General features: G+C 40.4%; 1 protein-coding gene across 12 annotated transcripts in view; it reads right to left on the minus strand.

The window, feature by feature from the left end:
* The window catches only part of LOC126281946 (uncharacterized), a 282,662-nt gene that overhangs the window by 216,941 nt on the left and 47,250 nt on the right, over positions 1 to 18,471 (minus strand). For all 12 annotated transcript variants that reach the window (XR_007551314.1, XM_049981296.1, XM_049981298.1 and 9 more), the window contains one exon: positions 14,721 to 14,834. Coding sequence is in view for 10 of the 12 variants with exons in the window: in XM_049981296.1 (XP_049837253.1) it covers positions 14,721 to 14,834 (114 nt within the window). In the remaining 2 variants the exon portion in view is untranslated. The remainder of the gene's footprint in view (positions 1 to 14,720; positions 14,835 to 18,471) is intronic.

Raw genomic sequence — 18,471 nt, forward strand, 5'->3', positions numbered from 1 at the left:
AGACTTGGATCGAATGTATTCTGGGCGTCTGTCTTGTGTTCTCTCGGTAACCTTAAATGGTGGAATTCCAAGTAATTCACAACATTTTCATTAAATTTTTGAAGAGCTGTAGATGAACCTGATGTTTATTCTTGATCTTCAACTTCACATTCATCCATTGCTGGAAGGTTATCCCCCATAGGAGATAAAATGTCCTCATGGCATGTTAAGCACAGCTTGGTACCTGGGATAAGCCAGGGTTTTATATTTCCTTGCCATGGTTAAAGAAATTGGTTTCAAAGATTTCTTAGCAATCTTTTTACCATGCTTCTTAAAAGCGTCACAGCAAATTCTTTGTCTGTCTTAAAATGTTCCTAAATAGAGCTTTTGTGAGAAGAACAAACACTCTCAATATTTTCACATGTGCTTCTTAGCTTCAGTAATTCAATATCAGCTTGATTCAGGTTTGACATATCTATTAAATCAAGCTCTTCACTGTTACTACTTTTCTTCTGACACACAACTGCTGACACAAAACCTAAAGAACATTTGTTTTCCATTGTGATTTTTAATCAACTGTGTATGTTGCAGAAAAGAACTGGATGGTTTGAAACTGTTTCTTGTTCTCTAATTAGTCAAGAATGTACTATGAAGAATAACAAAAACATAACACACACAGCCTCTGTTGCATGTGAGTGTTGCTGCTAGACTGAATTTTTCATTGTTGTTTCATGTATTGTTGATTAGCTATTTGAAGCAATTAATTATTACAGCATTATTGAAGAAGTATAAGATCTAACAATACAGGACAAATATCCTCCTGATTTTTTTATGTTGAATAGTATGTCAGTAGGAATTATTTGAAAAAAAAAATTATGATGGTGAAACTTGTGTTTCTGTTGAAAAAAATTCCTGAAATTCGTAAAACAAAAATTGGTGAGAAATTACATTAACTACAAATCTTCAAAATTTTGTTGCTTAGACACAGCACTTTAATAATTTTTATATATTATAGCTCTATTCTTTTACTTTCCAATGATACCAAACTGAATAAAATTGATTCATAAATAAAAAAGTTATAGTAGTTACAAACTTACAAGGCACTTCGTTTCTCAGTGCCAGATGGTAGCAGGGACCCACATTTCAAAGTGGTCTCCTAATTACAATTTTGGTCAAAAAATTCCAGAAAAAGTATTTTAACCCTAACTCATTATGTACATTAAAAACAAAGATTCTAAGACTTACCAAGCAGGAAAGCGCCGGCAGACAGGCACAATGAACAAAACACACAAACACACACACAGAATTACTAGCTTTCGCAACCGATGGTTGCTTCTTCAGGAAGGAGAGGGAAAGACGAAAGGATGTGGGTTTTAAGGGAGAGGGTAAGGAGTCATTCCAATCCTGGGAGCGGAAAGACTTCCCTTAGGGGGAAAAAAAGGACAGGTGTACACTCGCGCGCACACACACACACGCACACATATCCATCACATGTGCAACCATCGGTTGTGAAAGCTAGTAATTCTGTGTGTGTGTTTGTGTGTTTTGTTCATTGTGCCTGTCTGCCGGCGCTTTCCCGCTTGGTAAGTCTTAGAATCTTTGTTTTTAATATATTTTTCGCATGTGGAAGTTTCTTTCTATTTTATTTACTTCATTATGTACATTCTTACATCAAATTTTAAGAAAAATCTGTGACATAAGGGCAAAGGCCACTCAGTGATTTCACATGAAATTACCCCAGGACATCTGTATCACCTTACCATTCATCAGTGACGTATCTTAAAACACTCATCAATCTCTTCAAAGGCAGTGGTGTTAAAATCCCCTTATCTACCCATGATCAAATCAGTACTAACTGATTCACAATGAACTACTAGTCACACATTTCTTTTCCAACTAAGAAGTCTACAGATTGACTTGTGCTCACTGCCCTCATACATGTATTGAACAAATGAGTCATGAGGTTAAAATATGGTTTTGAAAGCACCTTCCCACTATAAAGAGCAATGTAAAGTACACCTTTTCTTTCGCCAAACACCTTAGATATAGTGGACATTGTGAACCATTTATCAATTCCCTCCAGATTCTACATGTAGTACCCAAAGGAAAATAATTAACCATTTTGGAAGAGTTCAAGATAATCAAATTTCATAAGTGATCAGAGTATTTAAGCCTTAATGATCAATTGGTCATTAAAATTCAATTTTTTTATGATATGATAATGTCTGCTTTTTCAAAATTTGCTTAGTTTTCTCTCTTCTTTTTCGTGACTGCTTGATTTGCTCCTCATTTTTTCTGGCATTGTCACCTTATCATTCTCACATACAACCTCCTCCCTCGCCCCCCTTGCCCCCCCCCCCCCCCCCTCCTTCTCCCTATTCATTTAAATTGACATTTAGATCCATCATAACAGTTGGCAGTTCACTGGAATAGTTACTTCCTATACCACTAGTTTGTCTATTTTTAATATTTAAGAGTGTCTGATTCTGTTCTATCATTTTAGTTGGTTCTGTTCAGTATTTACTTTATTTAAATCCATTTTTGCTATCATCACCGCCACCTGGCACTTTCATGAAATTTCATTCTGAAGTGAATGTACTGTGCAGCCCACTAGCTTCAGCATATACTTTGTCTAGAGCAGTATTTACTCACCACAATGATTCATGGCTATGACTGCTAACCTATCTTTGCATTGCATACTGCCATGGCTTGTCGAGTTTCTTTTTGGTTCTTAATCCCGCGCTCAGGCAGATTTAGCCTAATCTCTCAATTATGTTGTAATTTTACACTTTTAATTTACAGGTTTTCACTTGACATTTCAGGCTTTTCTATGTTTATATTTGGTGATTGCCGCCTTCATCTTAGCACAATCATATCAATGGCTTTTAAATATTACTAATGCAGTCTCTGCTGTTCAAGGCAAATGATCACTTTACTTCTTACCTCTAGCTTAGCAGCTTAGCTATCCCATAGATTGGAGTTACAAATGTTCATGAATGTCAAAAGGTTGTTATAACTAATTACAGATAATCTGAAGATAATGCATGAAATGTGTCACCATTAATAAAACACTTGCAACACTGACTGTTTTCCATTTTTGGAACTTATCTTATTTATCCAATTGTAAGGTAAGGTTTTTTCCCCAATTCGTCATTCGAAAAATACAGGATTGACAAATTTGCAAATTAAACTATTGCTGTGGAGATCAACATTTTTATATTGTTTGGTGGAGTGTATAGTGGTAGTCTTACATTTATCTAAGGACTGTGCTAGTGCAAGAGATATACGAGAAACAATGATCAGCTACAACAACAGTCTATTGCTCTAATGAATATTTGATAATTTTGTGAAACACAAGAGGAAACAGCATTAAATTCTATCATCTTACTAACTTTTCTTATATTTGAACAAGTTTGCAATAAACACCTTCATACCTGTATGGATCCATATACAAACATTAAAACAGCTAAACATTAAAACAGCTAAATATTTGTGACAACGAAGAAATAAATTTCACAACTATGCTGTTAGGATGATGGTGGTGATGGTGATTAAAAATAGTGATGCCACAGATTACAGGATCAGTAAGCAAAAGAAAACGGTCAAAAAATTAATGTAACTCATTTCTTTTTGGTTATTTCATTTCTCCTGGTGTTATCAAAATGAAGACAACCAATAAATGGCATAAGTTTAGAATAGGTCTAATGTTAGCTTTTTGCAGATAGTTACTGTCAGCAAAACAGTTTGTAATTTTGATTAGTCAGAGTATGTTAAAAATAAATTTTTCGCAAGCAGACTCCTTTAAAAAAACACAATGGTATTGGATCCTTAGGGAATGGGAGTCAAGAGCTCATTTACTAAGTCTGTATGTAGGAAACAGCCTGATAACGAATAACACTCTGTTCAAGAAATAGGTCTCTCATAAAAACATGTGATACAGCTAGGATGCTACAACTGGTACAGTATATTATATACTGCAGATCATAAGGCATGGAAAACTGCAAATGATGCCAAAGTCATTCCAAATTATTATGATGTATGCAGAGACCACAAAGTTCAATTTCAGAATACTGCTAAGAAAATACCCTCTGAAATCTGCAAGCAAATAAATAAATAAATAAATAAAAACCAACTTTGTGACTGGCTGAACCAAGAAAAGATGAAAAATCCAGGAAAAAATCTGCACTGTGTTATCACTGGAAGAGCTAAAATCAGATTTAGGCAAGCAGAAAACAGAGCTCAATATGAAAACTTAAAGAAAGGACATTAATGACATTAATTGTATTGTCAAAAATAAGAACCATGGCAAGAATATTCTATCAAACAAGAACACTGTGTGACCCAATTAAGACAGGAGAAAAACTGTTTTAAACATTAAGTTGATAGTTGCCACTTCAAACTTAATATTCAAAGAAGAGCTCTGTACAAGAATAACATATGGCAGGAATAGAAAATTACTAAACACCACTGTTAAGAAGAAGAGAACAGATTCTGAACCCATCAATGCATTTGAACTTCCCAATAATGATGCTACTAAGAGATGAGATCTTAACATCAAAGATATCCCAAATATAACTTCGTAGAATCTTTGGAAATAGGGGTTCATCACCTCTCCAGTTCAAAAAAGGTGATGGGAAAAAATGCATGAACTACTGTAGTATAAATTTGCATTCACACTGCCTAAAAATCTGCAAGGCAATCCTTGGCCGCAGAATACAAAAATCTGTTGACCCCACACTCACGTGACGTTACACCTCCTAGGTCACCTATCAACCTTGTTTTAGACACAAACTTTATAAGAAGTACTGGAAGAAAAATAAAATACTTTTAACTCTTTCTGAATATCAAGAAAGCACATGATCATGTACCGTGTAAGAATATATTGGAATATTTGGGGCACAAGAAAGTGATTGACAACATCACCACAGGAGTACAATTATGCAAAAAGACAATTATGCAAAAAGACAAACTGTGCACTGGTTCAGTATGGACTGTGAGAACCGAGAAGGTAGTTGTCTCTCACATCTCTTATTCATAATCGAAGAATTTCTTATATTTTATGAAATGATACTAGAAAGTCTTATGTGTAACAAAAATACTGCAACAGTGACCAATCACTGTATGGTTGAGACACTGAGTACTCAACAGCCACATAAACAAGCCAAAATTTTGATGAGCTTTCAGACATAGCGCACAGCTACATTATCCCTGCCGACTAAACTGTCCTGATGCTGCAAGCCCCACATTCTCCAACCTCCTCTTCAGTCCAGCTACAAACCCGATCTTGTTAATATTACACTGGACCAGAAAACAACTTTTACCGAGGCTTCTGCTACCTTTCATGAAGCCCTAAAATGAAGAACATCCTCCTCTTCTTTCCCAAAAGTGTTTTCTACCACTTATACAAGTTAAGAAACATCTAGGGCCATCACACCCTACTCCAATCCTTTCTGCAGCACATTCCACCCTAGAGGTGGGCAACCTGTAAAAGCAGTTATGTTGCACCGACTCTGATGTTGAGCAAGACCACTACCCTGCTCTCCACCCTCAGAAATGGCACAGTCATTGCAAACTGTGATGGAGAGCAGCAATGATGACCTCTCTGTGATAGAACATGCTGTTAGCACAACATGATCAACTTCAATTACTCAAACAATGGAAACTCCGGTATGAATATAAAAAATTTAGAACAAGACAGAGTGCCACTTACCATAAAGTAGACTTGCTAAATTGCAGACAAGTACAATTAAAAGACATTTACATAAAGCTTTTGGCCACAGCCTTCATCAGCAAAAGAGAAACACAACCATTTATACACACAAGCAAGCACACCTCAACGCAGCTCGGGCCAGAGCATATTACAGTCCGAGTTGTCGGAATTGGTTGGCTGGTTTGTAGATTAAAGGGACTAAATTGCAAGGTTATCACACCTTTTTTCCTTAGTCAGACAGGTCTCAGATTAAAACTATACCCCAATGGAATCCTATCACCTAAAATCTGGGGAAGGAACAAAATGCATAAAACTGTGTGTAACTACACTGAAGTAGAAAATGTAAGTATCAAGCCAAAATTGAAACCATTAACTAAAAGGGAAAAAAAAGCAGTAGAAGGTGTTAAAACAATATAGCAGACAACGTTGACTGGCTGATTGCAAGAACAAAAAAGGATGAGCCAGGCATTCTGCAACACAATAAAATCTCCATCCTAAAGACACAAGGCAAGAGAAACACAGATGGTGGAAAGACGAAGGCCAAGTCGAAACCAAGTTGATCAGATAGACCAGAGGAAGTGAGGAAGAGTTATATGTACAGAGGGTGAGGGACTGATGAGGCTAAGGTGCCCACCCTTAAACAGTGTGTTAAAAAAACCCCTTCACAGATAAAACTTAAAGACTATGTTAGCCGTTGAGGCATTGTCACCTAAAATCGAAGGAAACGTGTCAGGGAGATTAAAATTTCATCTCTAGGCTGCTAAATTTGGACAATCCAGCAAGATGTGAACCACTGTCAAACGTTAACTGCAGTGACACTCAGGTGGGTTCTCACCACATAGGAGGCGACCCTGACTCAGCCAAGTATGGCTGATGCAGAGCTGGCAAAGGCCAATGGAGACAGACTTGCATGGAGGACCTCCACACATTCATCATCTCCTTTATCGTATGTAACTTATTCAGGAAAGTCAAGTCTGTATTCCAGAGCCAAAAAACTTTGCAGTGTAATACCAATAGAAGATAAGATTCGAGTATGCCAGTCTCCAGACTCAGTTTACAAGAAGCCTCTCTGGTTATTATGTTGGCAAGTTTATTTCCCGAGATTCTGACATATCCCACGGTCCATACAGACCACTGACCATCCACAATGTTCGAGGACATAAACAGGCTCTTGGATGGCCATTACCAAAGGATGGCAAGGATAGCACTGGTCAAGAACTTGCAAGGCGCTCAAGGAGTCACTACAAATGAGGAAGAACTCCCCAGCACAGGAAGGCTATGTGCGAGAGATGGTACCAGCTCTTTAGTGAAAACACTGCAGCTATCTGGCAAGAAGTGCAAGTTGGTATGTCCTGTATGAGCATAAGTGAACCCATCATGACCATGAACCATCGAGCCATCCGTATAAACTACCTCTGAATCCTGGGATGCAACAAGAAGAGGTTGCAGAGGGCCGCAGGATGAACTGAGTCTTTTGGGGCTCATGATATGTCCAGATGAAGCTGTGGTCTTTGTAGATACCATGGAGGTGTACTTGAGTGGACCCAGAGGATAGGTGGTAGACAGAAAGACTCAAGTTCAGCGAAAAGGGACCGGACACCGACTGCAGTTGTAATGATCTGGGCCACAGTTGCAGGAGATAGATCACCATGTTAGGGAAAAGGAGATGGTGATTCGGCCGTCCATGCAAGCTGTGAATGTGTGCAGTTTCATTGGCAAGCAAATCGTTGTCAGACCTGCAATGGAGGAAGCCAGCTTCCACGAGTAGGTTGTTCACAGAGTTTGTTTGGAAAAATCCCATCAGAAGTCAAACTCCACAGTGGTGTATAGGGTCCAGCATCTGCAATTCTGAGGGCAATGCTAAACCACACGCCAGGCTTTCATAGTCAAGATGGGATTGTACAAGGGCTTTGTACAGCTGCAGCAGTGTGGGGCGATCTGCACCACAGTCAGCGTGCCTCAGGCAAAAAGAATGTTAATAGGCTGCCTGCGATTGTGCTTAAGCTGAAGAAGATGGGGAAGCAAAGTTAATCAGGCTTCGAAAATCAGTTCTAAAGAGCAATAGGAGTCCACTACATTAAGAAGATGGTCATCAAGATAAAAGTTGTGGATGCAGGTGAACTGTACAAAGATGACATAAGTGCATGACCCAAGTCTTGGCAGCTGAAAACTGAAGGCTGTGGGTGAGGGCCCATGGCTGCACCTTTCATATAGCTCCCTGCAGTTGACTTTCAGCCACACCAGTAACAGATGAGCAAAAGGAAATGCAAGAGTCATCAGCTTATAAGAAGGGTGATACCGAGGACCCCTCAACTGCTGCGAGACCATTAATGGCTCATAAAAAGAGGGAGACGCTCAAAACAGAGCCCTGCAGGAGCCCATTCTCTTGGATACAAGGGGAACTGTGTGAAGCACTGACTTGAACTCTGAAAGCGCAGAGTGATAAAAAAAGTTCTGCATAAAAACTGGGAGCGGGCCTCGGAGACCCCAGTTGTGTAATGTAGAAAGGATGTAGTGTCACCAAGTGGGGTCATATGCTTTCATAAAGTCAAAAAAGACGGCAATAAGGTGGTGATGGTGCGAAAAGGCCGTTTGGGTGGAAGACTCCAGGTATACCAAGATGTCAATGGTGGAGCGACCTTGCTGAACATTACCATGGTATGTCTTTTAATTATCTGACGGACCCAGACACGAAGCTGTTTGAAGGCAATGAGATGCTCCATTGATTGGCACCACTTATGATGATGGGGGGGGGGGGGGGGGGGGGGCTGCCTACAATCTCTAATGGCCGCAGCAATTTCCAGCACCCACCAAGGCTCTACCTTCCATTGGGGGAAACTTGAGGAACAAGGGATTGTTGATTCAGCTACAGAAACAACAATCATAGTAACATTCTGAATCACCACATTAATGTTGCCACTTCTGGACAAGTGTCCAGGTGAGAGACTATTGGGGGGGGGGGGGGGGGCACAGGAAGAGCGGAAAGTAGTCACTACCACACAAGTCATTGTGAGCTCTCCAGTGTATAGATGGTAGAAAGCCAGGATTGCAAACTGAAAGGTCATTGGCCAAGTATACGCCATGTGCCACACTGAAATGAGTGGGGGCACCTCTATTTAGGAGGCAAAGGTTGAGCTGAGTTAGCAGATTCTTGACACCTTTACCATGGCCAGTAATCTAGGTTCCAGCCCACAAAGGGCTATCGTCACTGAAATCACCCAAAAATGGGAAAGGTGGGAGAGTTCAGAAATTAGTACAGCCAATACATTTTGTGGTACTTCAATATCTGGAGGAAGGTAGACATTGCAGATGGTAATTTCCTGCGTTGTCCTCATCCTGACAACCACGGCTTCTAAAGCTGTATGAAGGAGCACAGGTCCACTATAGACAGAGGTAAGGACACACATACATAAGCCACCTACCAAACTGTTACAGTCATTATGATTTTTGTAATACCTCTGATTGCTACAAAGGGTAGGGGTTCAGATTGCTAGAAACCAGGTTTCAGAATGCAGTTGTAATACTTAAAGAGTTGTTGCAGCTCAGCCAGATGGGGGAAAACCACCGCAATTCCACTGGGTGATGATGCTTTCTTTAGTCTGGGAAGGCATGAAGAGACCAAAAAGGCATTTTACGCTTGAGGGCTATCTGCAACCATCAGCTGAGTGGTTGTATCCATTACCATCACTTCTGAGTCATCAGCGAGATCAAGGTCCTCAGGGGATGTCTAATGCAGAACCTGTAGGGAGTGGTGGTAACGAGTATCTCATTTCTTAACAGTCTTCTTCCTTGTCTGTTTGCCCTCTAACTGCTCTTTAGGGACTTGCTGGGAGGGCTTCTCTGAAGTAGCTCCAGGGACAGATGAAAAGCATGAAGCTCTCTGACCAGCAGGTTTTGGCTATTTCAGCCACAGACTGACTGGTGTCCACTGTGGCACAGGTAGAGATCTCAGAAGGTAGAGTCCCAAGCGACCCCTTCCATGCGAGAGGAACCAAAAAGAAGGCTGTTGCTGCTCCAGCGGGGCTGGGGGGTGGGGGTTTAACTCTGAGGGACCACTGTAGGAGGCATAGACGAAGAGACTACTGCTGCCAGCGAGGATGAAATTGTCATAGCTGCAGCATAGAATGACATCAATCAAACGGGATTCAACAGTCATATTTCTTTTCTTTTTTGCCTCTTGGTAAGTCAAACTGTCCAGGGTCTTCTATTTAATAATTTTCCTCTCCTTTCGAAGAACTGTGCAGTTCAATGAGCAGAGGCAGTGGTGCACTTCACAGTTAACACACGTGGGAGAAGAGGTACATGGAGTATTCGGGTACAATGGAGGTCCCCAATTTCTACATGTGGCACTAGAATTGTGGCACTGAGTGGTTGTATCCATTACCATCACTTCTGAGGCATCGGCAAGATCAAGGTCCTCAGGGGATGTCTAATGCAGAACCTGTAGGGCCAAATTTCCAGCATTTAAAGCACAGCATAGGGGGACGGACGTATAGTTTGACGTCATATCGGTATACCAGGTAAAGAATAATCCTAAAAGGCCAAGATGAAGGCATCGGTAGCAACCATGTTATCTTTTGGTCCCCTATAGACACGCTGGACAAAGTGAACACCCCATCTATCTAATTAGGTGTGTAGCTTGTTGTCTGGCTGCAATAGGTCGTCTCAATGTAAATTAATCCCCTGGACAATGTTTAGGCTTTCATGGAGAGTGACTAAATGGGAATATCACCCAGCTCGTCACAGGCCAGCAACACCCGTGACTGGACTTGGGATGCTACTTGAGGCAGCACCCTCCTTTCTATGTCTTCTTCCTCACTGTCACTGCCAGCTCCTACCTGTGTTCCTTCATAAGCATTTCACTTGCATCAACCTTAGGTGTGGAAATCAGGACATCATTATTGCAACAACGTCCTGGAATGTTGCACCTTCAGAAATATCATTTCCGCTACTCCAACAATATAAGGAATAGGTAGATGACACGCTGAGATACATACAGGTACAACGAAAAGATGCTTATGCATTAGTGTTCAGCCACGGCTTTCATCAGAAAAGGAGAAACAACCACAACCACACACACACACACACACACACATACACACAAAAGCAAGCACACCTCATACACACATGACCGCCATCTCCAGCAGCTCAGACTGGAATACCATGAAATGTGTAAGTTTCTTTTTCACTGGACCTGTCTGCAAACTTAACATATCATCTTTATGGTGAGTAGCAATCTATATTTTTCTTATATTGCTGATATTCCAACCTGATGTTTCCATTTTTTAGTTTTGCTACTCCTCCTCCTTCTTCTGGAACATTGGGTTCAGCTGCAAATAATGTACCACAGCTACTCTTTGTGAAACAATGTAACACTGTCTATTGGGTTACAGAATTCCAGGCAGCAACAAACACATGCATATGTACAAGGCCGAGTGTCATCACCTCCTTCCTCTCAAAGAATGAAATTTATTTCTGCACAACTGCTACTCTGGATTTGGCTTTAACAGAGCATATTATGACCAGGTTCAGAGGCTGCTGATGACTTGTGCAGTTTGAAGGAACACAACATTTACATTCCTCAGGAATTATGTTTCCTTGAGATGTACAAGGCAGAGATCAACTCTGCACCCATTTTGGCATCTAAATGGCTGAAAAAGTTGTAGAGATTTCTGATGTCCCCAGCATCTGCTGTTGTGCTCTGAAGTACGAAGTAGTATTTTAATGTTTTGGAAACACTGGGAATTAATAGTGAAGGCAACTATGTTCTTCCAATAATTTACACTTTCTATGACCAGAGCCTCACTCTCCAACTTACACTCTTAAATGACAGATTGTGGTGTTTTTAAAAAAAACAATTCAACCAGCTGTTTTATACAGCAATATTTTCATAGTCAATCTTCAGAGCAATTTCCAGAACCTTTTCTGGCAGTCTGCTTCTACTTATAGATATGCTTCCACTCGTCTGTCCTTGAAACTACATTAGAAGATATTTTCCACATCACTAAATGTAAACTTGTAATGTTTCTCCTTTTTGGATCCACAGGAATTGTTAGCATCAGCATGTAGGAACACTTCCTAATTTTTAAATATGACACACATAGAGGGCGATAAATCATATTTCATTGCCATGTCAGAAATATTTATGTTAGGATTGCCATCAACAACATGGATGATAGTCAACTTTTGCTGAACTGTAAGCTTTCAATGTTTGCAAGCCATAACTCCAAAAAAGTAAAATTGATAACTTCAGCACTGCAGTAAGCAAACAATTACACTTCTGATGTTTTGCAGACTCAGTGACTGCGCTGTAACATCATATGACCTAAGTCAATGGAAATCTATTTCCGATTCTTTCAACACATCTGCTGGTGTTGCTACAAGGATAGTTGAGTTATTGACTACAATCTACAAACATGTTGACCAGTTGAATCAATCACCATGTAATGCATCACATGACAAAAGTACAACCTGTGGGAAATGAAATGGAAAGAAATCAGAAACACACTCAAACATGTTAAGAACTACGAAAAAATCTGAATTTGGTTTGCAAAATGTTTCATATTTATTCCTTGAAAGTGGACTTTTTCTTAAAGTAGTGTTCATAAAAAGCAGGAGAAATAACATTGTTTTTATGGGAGTTTCATCAGGACCAACAGAAATATTTGCTAAAAGTAGGATATCCTTAAAAGCGGGTTCATTAATTCGAGGTTTTACTGTATAGTGGTGTGGTTATATGAAGCGAATGGCTACCAATAAGACCACATGTTTATGCTTTGATCAAATAAACCCCAAGCATTACTAATTAATGTGACCTTGCCTCGACCCCCCCCCCCCCCCCCCCCCCCCGAGAATGTTGCCAAGACTCTTAAGGCAGTGCCCAATTTCTAGTCTACATGCAACCTCTTCCCATTGGACTGGCTTAGAGAATGTTTCCCATGATCTAGGATCTAGCTTTAATTGACACTATTTCTTGTTTTCTATTCACTTTTTCTCCCACTAACTACTTCTTTGTTGAAAGATTTTGTTTTGTTAACGCAGGTCACTGTCCCTGCTATTTCATGCATGTGGAGTGCTTTGCGTGGAGGGAACACTCTTGTGCCAATCCAAACTCTGGAATTTGTAATCATTGCCATGGTGATGGTGGCAGTTGCCACCCCAGCAACTCAAGGTGATGCATGATGCTATACTCAACAGCCACAAAATGTCTGTCGCAGATCATGAGTTACCAATTCAGTTCATGTGGACACATCAGTGTAAAGTTGTTACTTCAAACAAGTGTGATACGGCCTCTTCCTAAGGCCACTGATAAGTAGGCAGGGGCATTACCTTAAAGAGCCAGTCTCGTGCTCTTTTGTATACTGTAGAATATTTTGAAGAATAAAAGGATAACAGCAGCACTCATACTTTGTCGAACAAGTAGCTACAACTCTGCAAATAGGAACAACCTCTGTGAAGAAAACAATGAGTGAGGAGTGAGCTCAAGACCTACAGAAACCTAATGCTGTCCTTTCGACGTCAGGAAAAACCAGAGTGCATGCTGCTAAAATAACAAAACCTGTAATTTTCAAGAGGACACAATTTAACGACATACATATACGATTATTAGGCATGGAAAGAATTTCCCATCTGGAAAAAGCTGGCCTTTCTTACTATCAGACAGTGAGTTGCTTTTTAGAGGAAAAACCAGCCTCCGAGTTATACTAAAGAGGATATGAGTACCTAGGAAAAACGTTACCTGGAATAAGGGATCTGCTTGGACAGAAGGATATTGTTGCCTCACTCTTTTCTTCCATATGCAGAAAAGAACTCCGTTATAACATCTGATTATACATCATATCACTCTGTTCAGTTTAACAAAGTCCTTACATGCAGAAGCAGGAAGAGTGACAAAGTGGACTGGCTAGAGGAGAACAGTATGCATTCATTGACAGAGAAATAAGAATAGTAGAAATTCTGAAAAGTGTGAAAGAGCATAAATCAGATAATAGCACTTACAACATCAACAAAATTGGAGAAGTAAATGGTAGTAGTGCCATGCGTCTTCCGCCATATCATTGGCATTTCAGCGCAATAGAAGTTGTGTGAGCTCAAGTGAAATCACATGTTGCAGGCAGAAATAAAAATTTTAATTTAAGAGACATCAAAATTTTAGTGTGTGTGACACTGGACAGCATTATTCCCACAACACAGAAACATACTGCCACATATACATGGCACATCTTCCAGGAGCTTTGGATATGATAGCAGCAAGATTAAAGATAGAAATCATGATATAATTGTGCTAATAATGACACACTCACTGAAGACTGCGGTCCCTCTCCTCTTCCATGAGATGCAGGTCAGAGATGCATTTCTTTACTAAAAAAATGTACTGAAATACTGAAACAACATAATCTCTACTTTATCTCAAAAAGTGTTTCCTGATCTTAAATTCTTTTTAATTATGAAGAGATTATGTTTCAATCCCTCAAGGCTATTGGCAGTTTTAAAATTAAACAATGGAAACTCCATGATGGAACAGCAACAATCTAGGAAAAGGCAGACTGCTACTAAGCATAGAGAAGACACATTATGTTGCAGACAGGTACAATTAAAAGACACTTACACAAAGCTTTTGGGCACAGCTTTAATCAACAAAAGGGAAACATACACCATTCATACACACAAGCAAGCCCTCCTCACGCACACACATGATCACCAACTCTGGCAGCTCATGTCAGAATGCCTGTCTACAACTTAAAGTGTCTTCTTTACAGTAAGTAGCAATGTATCTTTTCCCACACTGTTATTAGCAGTTTTCATGCCTCAGTACCATGGCATTTTAACAGCTCTACAATTTTCTGTGTGACACTGGTAGTCAGGCAAATGACACAGTGCAACAACAAACAGCTGCCTAATAGAGTGGCAACATAGCTGCTCGCTATCAGGGATGTTCTTTCGGCAGCCCAAGTATATGTGCATAAAGGAAAAAACCAAATATTCTAAAGTAAACAATATACTCAAAACAATTTTCATTTGCAATACTTACAGTCAACAGCTTCTTTTGAAGAAGCCTGGATGTGGAGGTACAGTGGACGTAAGCCTGGATTTCTTTGTCTTTCTTCTATAGTCAAATACCTCCCACGTGTGGAAACTGCAGCACCTGATGGCAAACAAATATATCAAGCAAACATACTCACTGTTTGATAAAGTACACATATGAACACTGCAGCTGAACACAAATGGCCACAACTAGAATTTGCAACCACAAAAATGTATGAATACTATATGCAGATGGCTGCACTTTGAGACACACGTCATGCACTTTGCAGATGGCTGCACTTTGAGACACACGTCATGCACTTTGCAGATGATAAATCTACCAATACTGAAAAACTACACAGTATTATTAGGTTACACTGCATTGCACAAATACACAATAACAGAAGTTACGGAATTAAAACGAGGCCATGGGGTTGATGGGAATCCAACACATGATTTGCAGCAAGTTCCCAGCTGCATACCTCTGAGAAGCGGAACTGGAAGGAAGGCTCCATGCCACTCTCATGCTGGAGAAGCAGTTCCATCCTTCAAACTATGACTTGCAAACGAGCTACCATGTGCTGAAATATAGACATTGTGTGCTTCTATTCATCCTTACTAGCAGCTAACACAGAGATCTGATTCCTCGTCCCCAAACTCTTATTTCTATAGACATTTAAATCACACTCAGTTTGCATCAAAATACTGAGCTTATATACCTCATTTCATGGTTACACTGCACACAGAGATCAGCAGTGGCTTATTTTCTTGGCTGCTTCAATTGGATGTGTCACTAATGTTTCTTGCATCTCGCCTTGATTGTTCTAACTGTCTGTTCTCACAAAATCTAAAACCCAACAAATACGATTACAATTTCAATTTAAGTAACAACTGGGATACAGCACTCACTTTATTAATGAATAACAAGCTGTTTTATCCATCAGACTGAAAGAAGAGAAAGGGATGAAAATTTCAAAGAAGGTCAAATCAAGAGACAGAAAAGAAATGTGAATCAGAAGTCCTAATAGACTGCTTCATCAGGTGTCTAGCATGGATATTAATTGTGGTATATTACAGACAATGTCTTACAAGTTCAGTTAAAGACCTGATAGTGACTAGCACCCGATTAAGACTACATGAATAGATAAATATTGAGCACAAAAATAGAATTTTTAGTTTGGCTCAACAGTCGAGAATATATCTTCACCTACCAATCACATAGTGGGAACCTCAGAAATGACAGTCAGCTGAATTGACAACTTTACAAAGAAAAACACTACAGACCATTACTCTTGAATTGCCGGAATGCAGTTCCTCAACCGGTTCATCTGAATATTTCCCTAGTAGATTACCTCACTGCATATCTGCATCCAGTAACCACCTATCTGACACGCTATTAACAGAACACAACTGGGTTGAAATCTTTTTTTTTATACACATTGTCCAGCTAATATGATTTGAACACTTTCTCCTTCATCTTCCCACAAATAAATTTTCTACAAACCCCAATTCACGTGCTAAAGGTCACATATTTCATTTCACACATTTATGGTCATATACACTTACTCAGCAACACTTTTCTGTTTATACTATCAATTCTTTCAACTTTCCAACCACTTCTAAATCTTTTTGCTTTCATTTCACACATTTCCCCTCTTCTAATAATTGTCTAAAAATTACATAAATTACAGTTTTTTTTCTAGCTTCTTTCCTTCTTCTGGACTCAACAATACTAACACTGTGATACATTCTTGTATCTAGAGAAAAACGAAGAATTCACAACCTAATATAATAAAAAGGATACTTTGCTACTCACCATGTAGAGAGGTTGTTTGGCAGACAGACAAAACAAAAAAGAGACTACTATACATTAGTGCTTTCAGTCAAAAGGCCTTCTTCTAAAGCACAACTATACCCACATTCAAGCACGTACAACTCACACACACAACCCATGTCTCTGACCAATGAGACAGGACTGTGAGCAACTTTGCCTGATAGGAAGAAAAGTAACCCATAGGTGGTGGGGGGCACAGAGGAGGTTGGGGCAGGGAATGGGGCCAGTAGCAGGCTAGGGTGTAGTACTGACTCCAGGAACATGCAGGGATGTGATGGAGACAGGGTAGGGCTACTAGGTGCAGTCAGGAGGTTTGGGGGAGGGGGGAGGATGGAAAAGAATGGAAGTACAGAATGGGAGAAAGAATAGTGGGTGCATTGGTGGAATTAGAAAGCTTTATAGTGCTGGTGTGGTGCAAGGAAGGGGATAGGTCAGTGAAGGACAGGAACTAGCAAAGATTGAGGCCTGCACTTATGGTAACATGGTATATATTTCAGGGAGAGTTCCCATCTGCACAATTCAGAAAAGCTGACATTGGTAGGAAGGATCGAGATGGTGAAGGCTGTGATGCAGTCACAATAATTAAGCACATTGTGTTGGGCAGCAACTGCATTGTCCAGCTGTCTCTTGTCCACAATGTGTCAGTGGTCATTCTTATGGACTGAAAGCTTGTTGGTTGTCCTGCCCTTGTAGAAAGCAACACAGTGGTTGCAGCTTAGCTTGTAGATCACAACTGCTTACCCAGGTAGCCTTGCCATTGATGGGATAGGTGATGCTGTGACCAGACTGGAATTATTGTTGTTGTTGTTGTTGTTGTTGGTGGTGGTGGTGGTGGTGGTGGTGGTGGTTGTGGTTGGAAGATGTAATACGTCACAGGTCTTGCATCTAGGTCTAGTGCAGGGATATGAGCCATGAGGCGAGGGGTTTGGAGCAGGAGTGGAGTAAGGATGGACTAGGATATTGTGTATGTTCAGAGGGTGGTGGAATACAACTGTGGGGAGTAGTGGAAAGAATAGTGGGTAGGAGACACCTCAAATCAGGGATCGATAAGAGTCAAAACCCTGGCAGAGAATGTGATTTAGTTGCTCCAGTCCTGTGTTGTACTGAGTCCTCTGTGGCCGGACAGTGGTACTTTGGGAGGTAGTGAGGGAATGGAGAGACAAGCTGTTAGAGACCCTGTTCCTGTACTATGTTGGAATGGTAACTTCAGTCTGTGAAGGCCTCAGCAAGACCCTTGGTATATTTGGAGATGGACTGCTGATCACTCCAGGTGCGACTGCCATGACTGGCTAGGTGTATGGAAGGGACTTCTTGGTAAGGACTGGGTAGAAGTATTGTTGGTGGTTGGTAGGTTTAATATGGATGGAAGTACTGGTGTAACTAACTTTTAGTTTGGCGTCAACAATGAGGAAGGTGGATTGCTAAGTTGAGCAGGACCAGATAAAGTGAATGATGGAGAAGGTGTTGAGGCTCTGGATGAAGGTGGATAGAATGTCCTCACCCTCAGTCCAAATCACAAAGACATCATTCATGCAACCAAAATAGGTGAGAAGTTTGGGATTCTGGGTGGTTAGGAAGGATTCATCTGGACAGACCATGAATAGGTTGACATAGAATGGTGCCATGTGGACACCCCATGGTGACCAGGAAGAAGGTTATTGGTTTGGAGTCAGTCAGACAATGGGAAAGGTAATGATCAATAGCAGCAAGATCAAAGGCATTAGGGCTGTTAGTGTAGAGGGAAGCGGTATCAATAATGATGTGCAGGATGCCATGTAGTACAGGAACAGGAATGGTGGAGAGTCAATGGAGGGTGTATTTTATATGAAAAGGTAGGTTAGGGGTAATACACTGAGCTACTGGTTGACAATAGCAGAGCTTCTCTAAGTGGGGACACTGTAGCTGGTAACACGCGATCTAGTGT

This window comes from Schistocerca gregaria, chromosome 7 (genome assembly GCF_023897955.1).
Source record: "Schistocerca gregaria isolate iqSchGreg1 chromosome 7, iqSchGreg1.2, whole genome shotgun sequence".
NCBI lineage: Eukaryota > Metazoa > Arthropoda > Insecta > Orthoptera > Acrididae > Schistocerca > Schistocerca gregaria.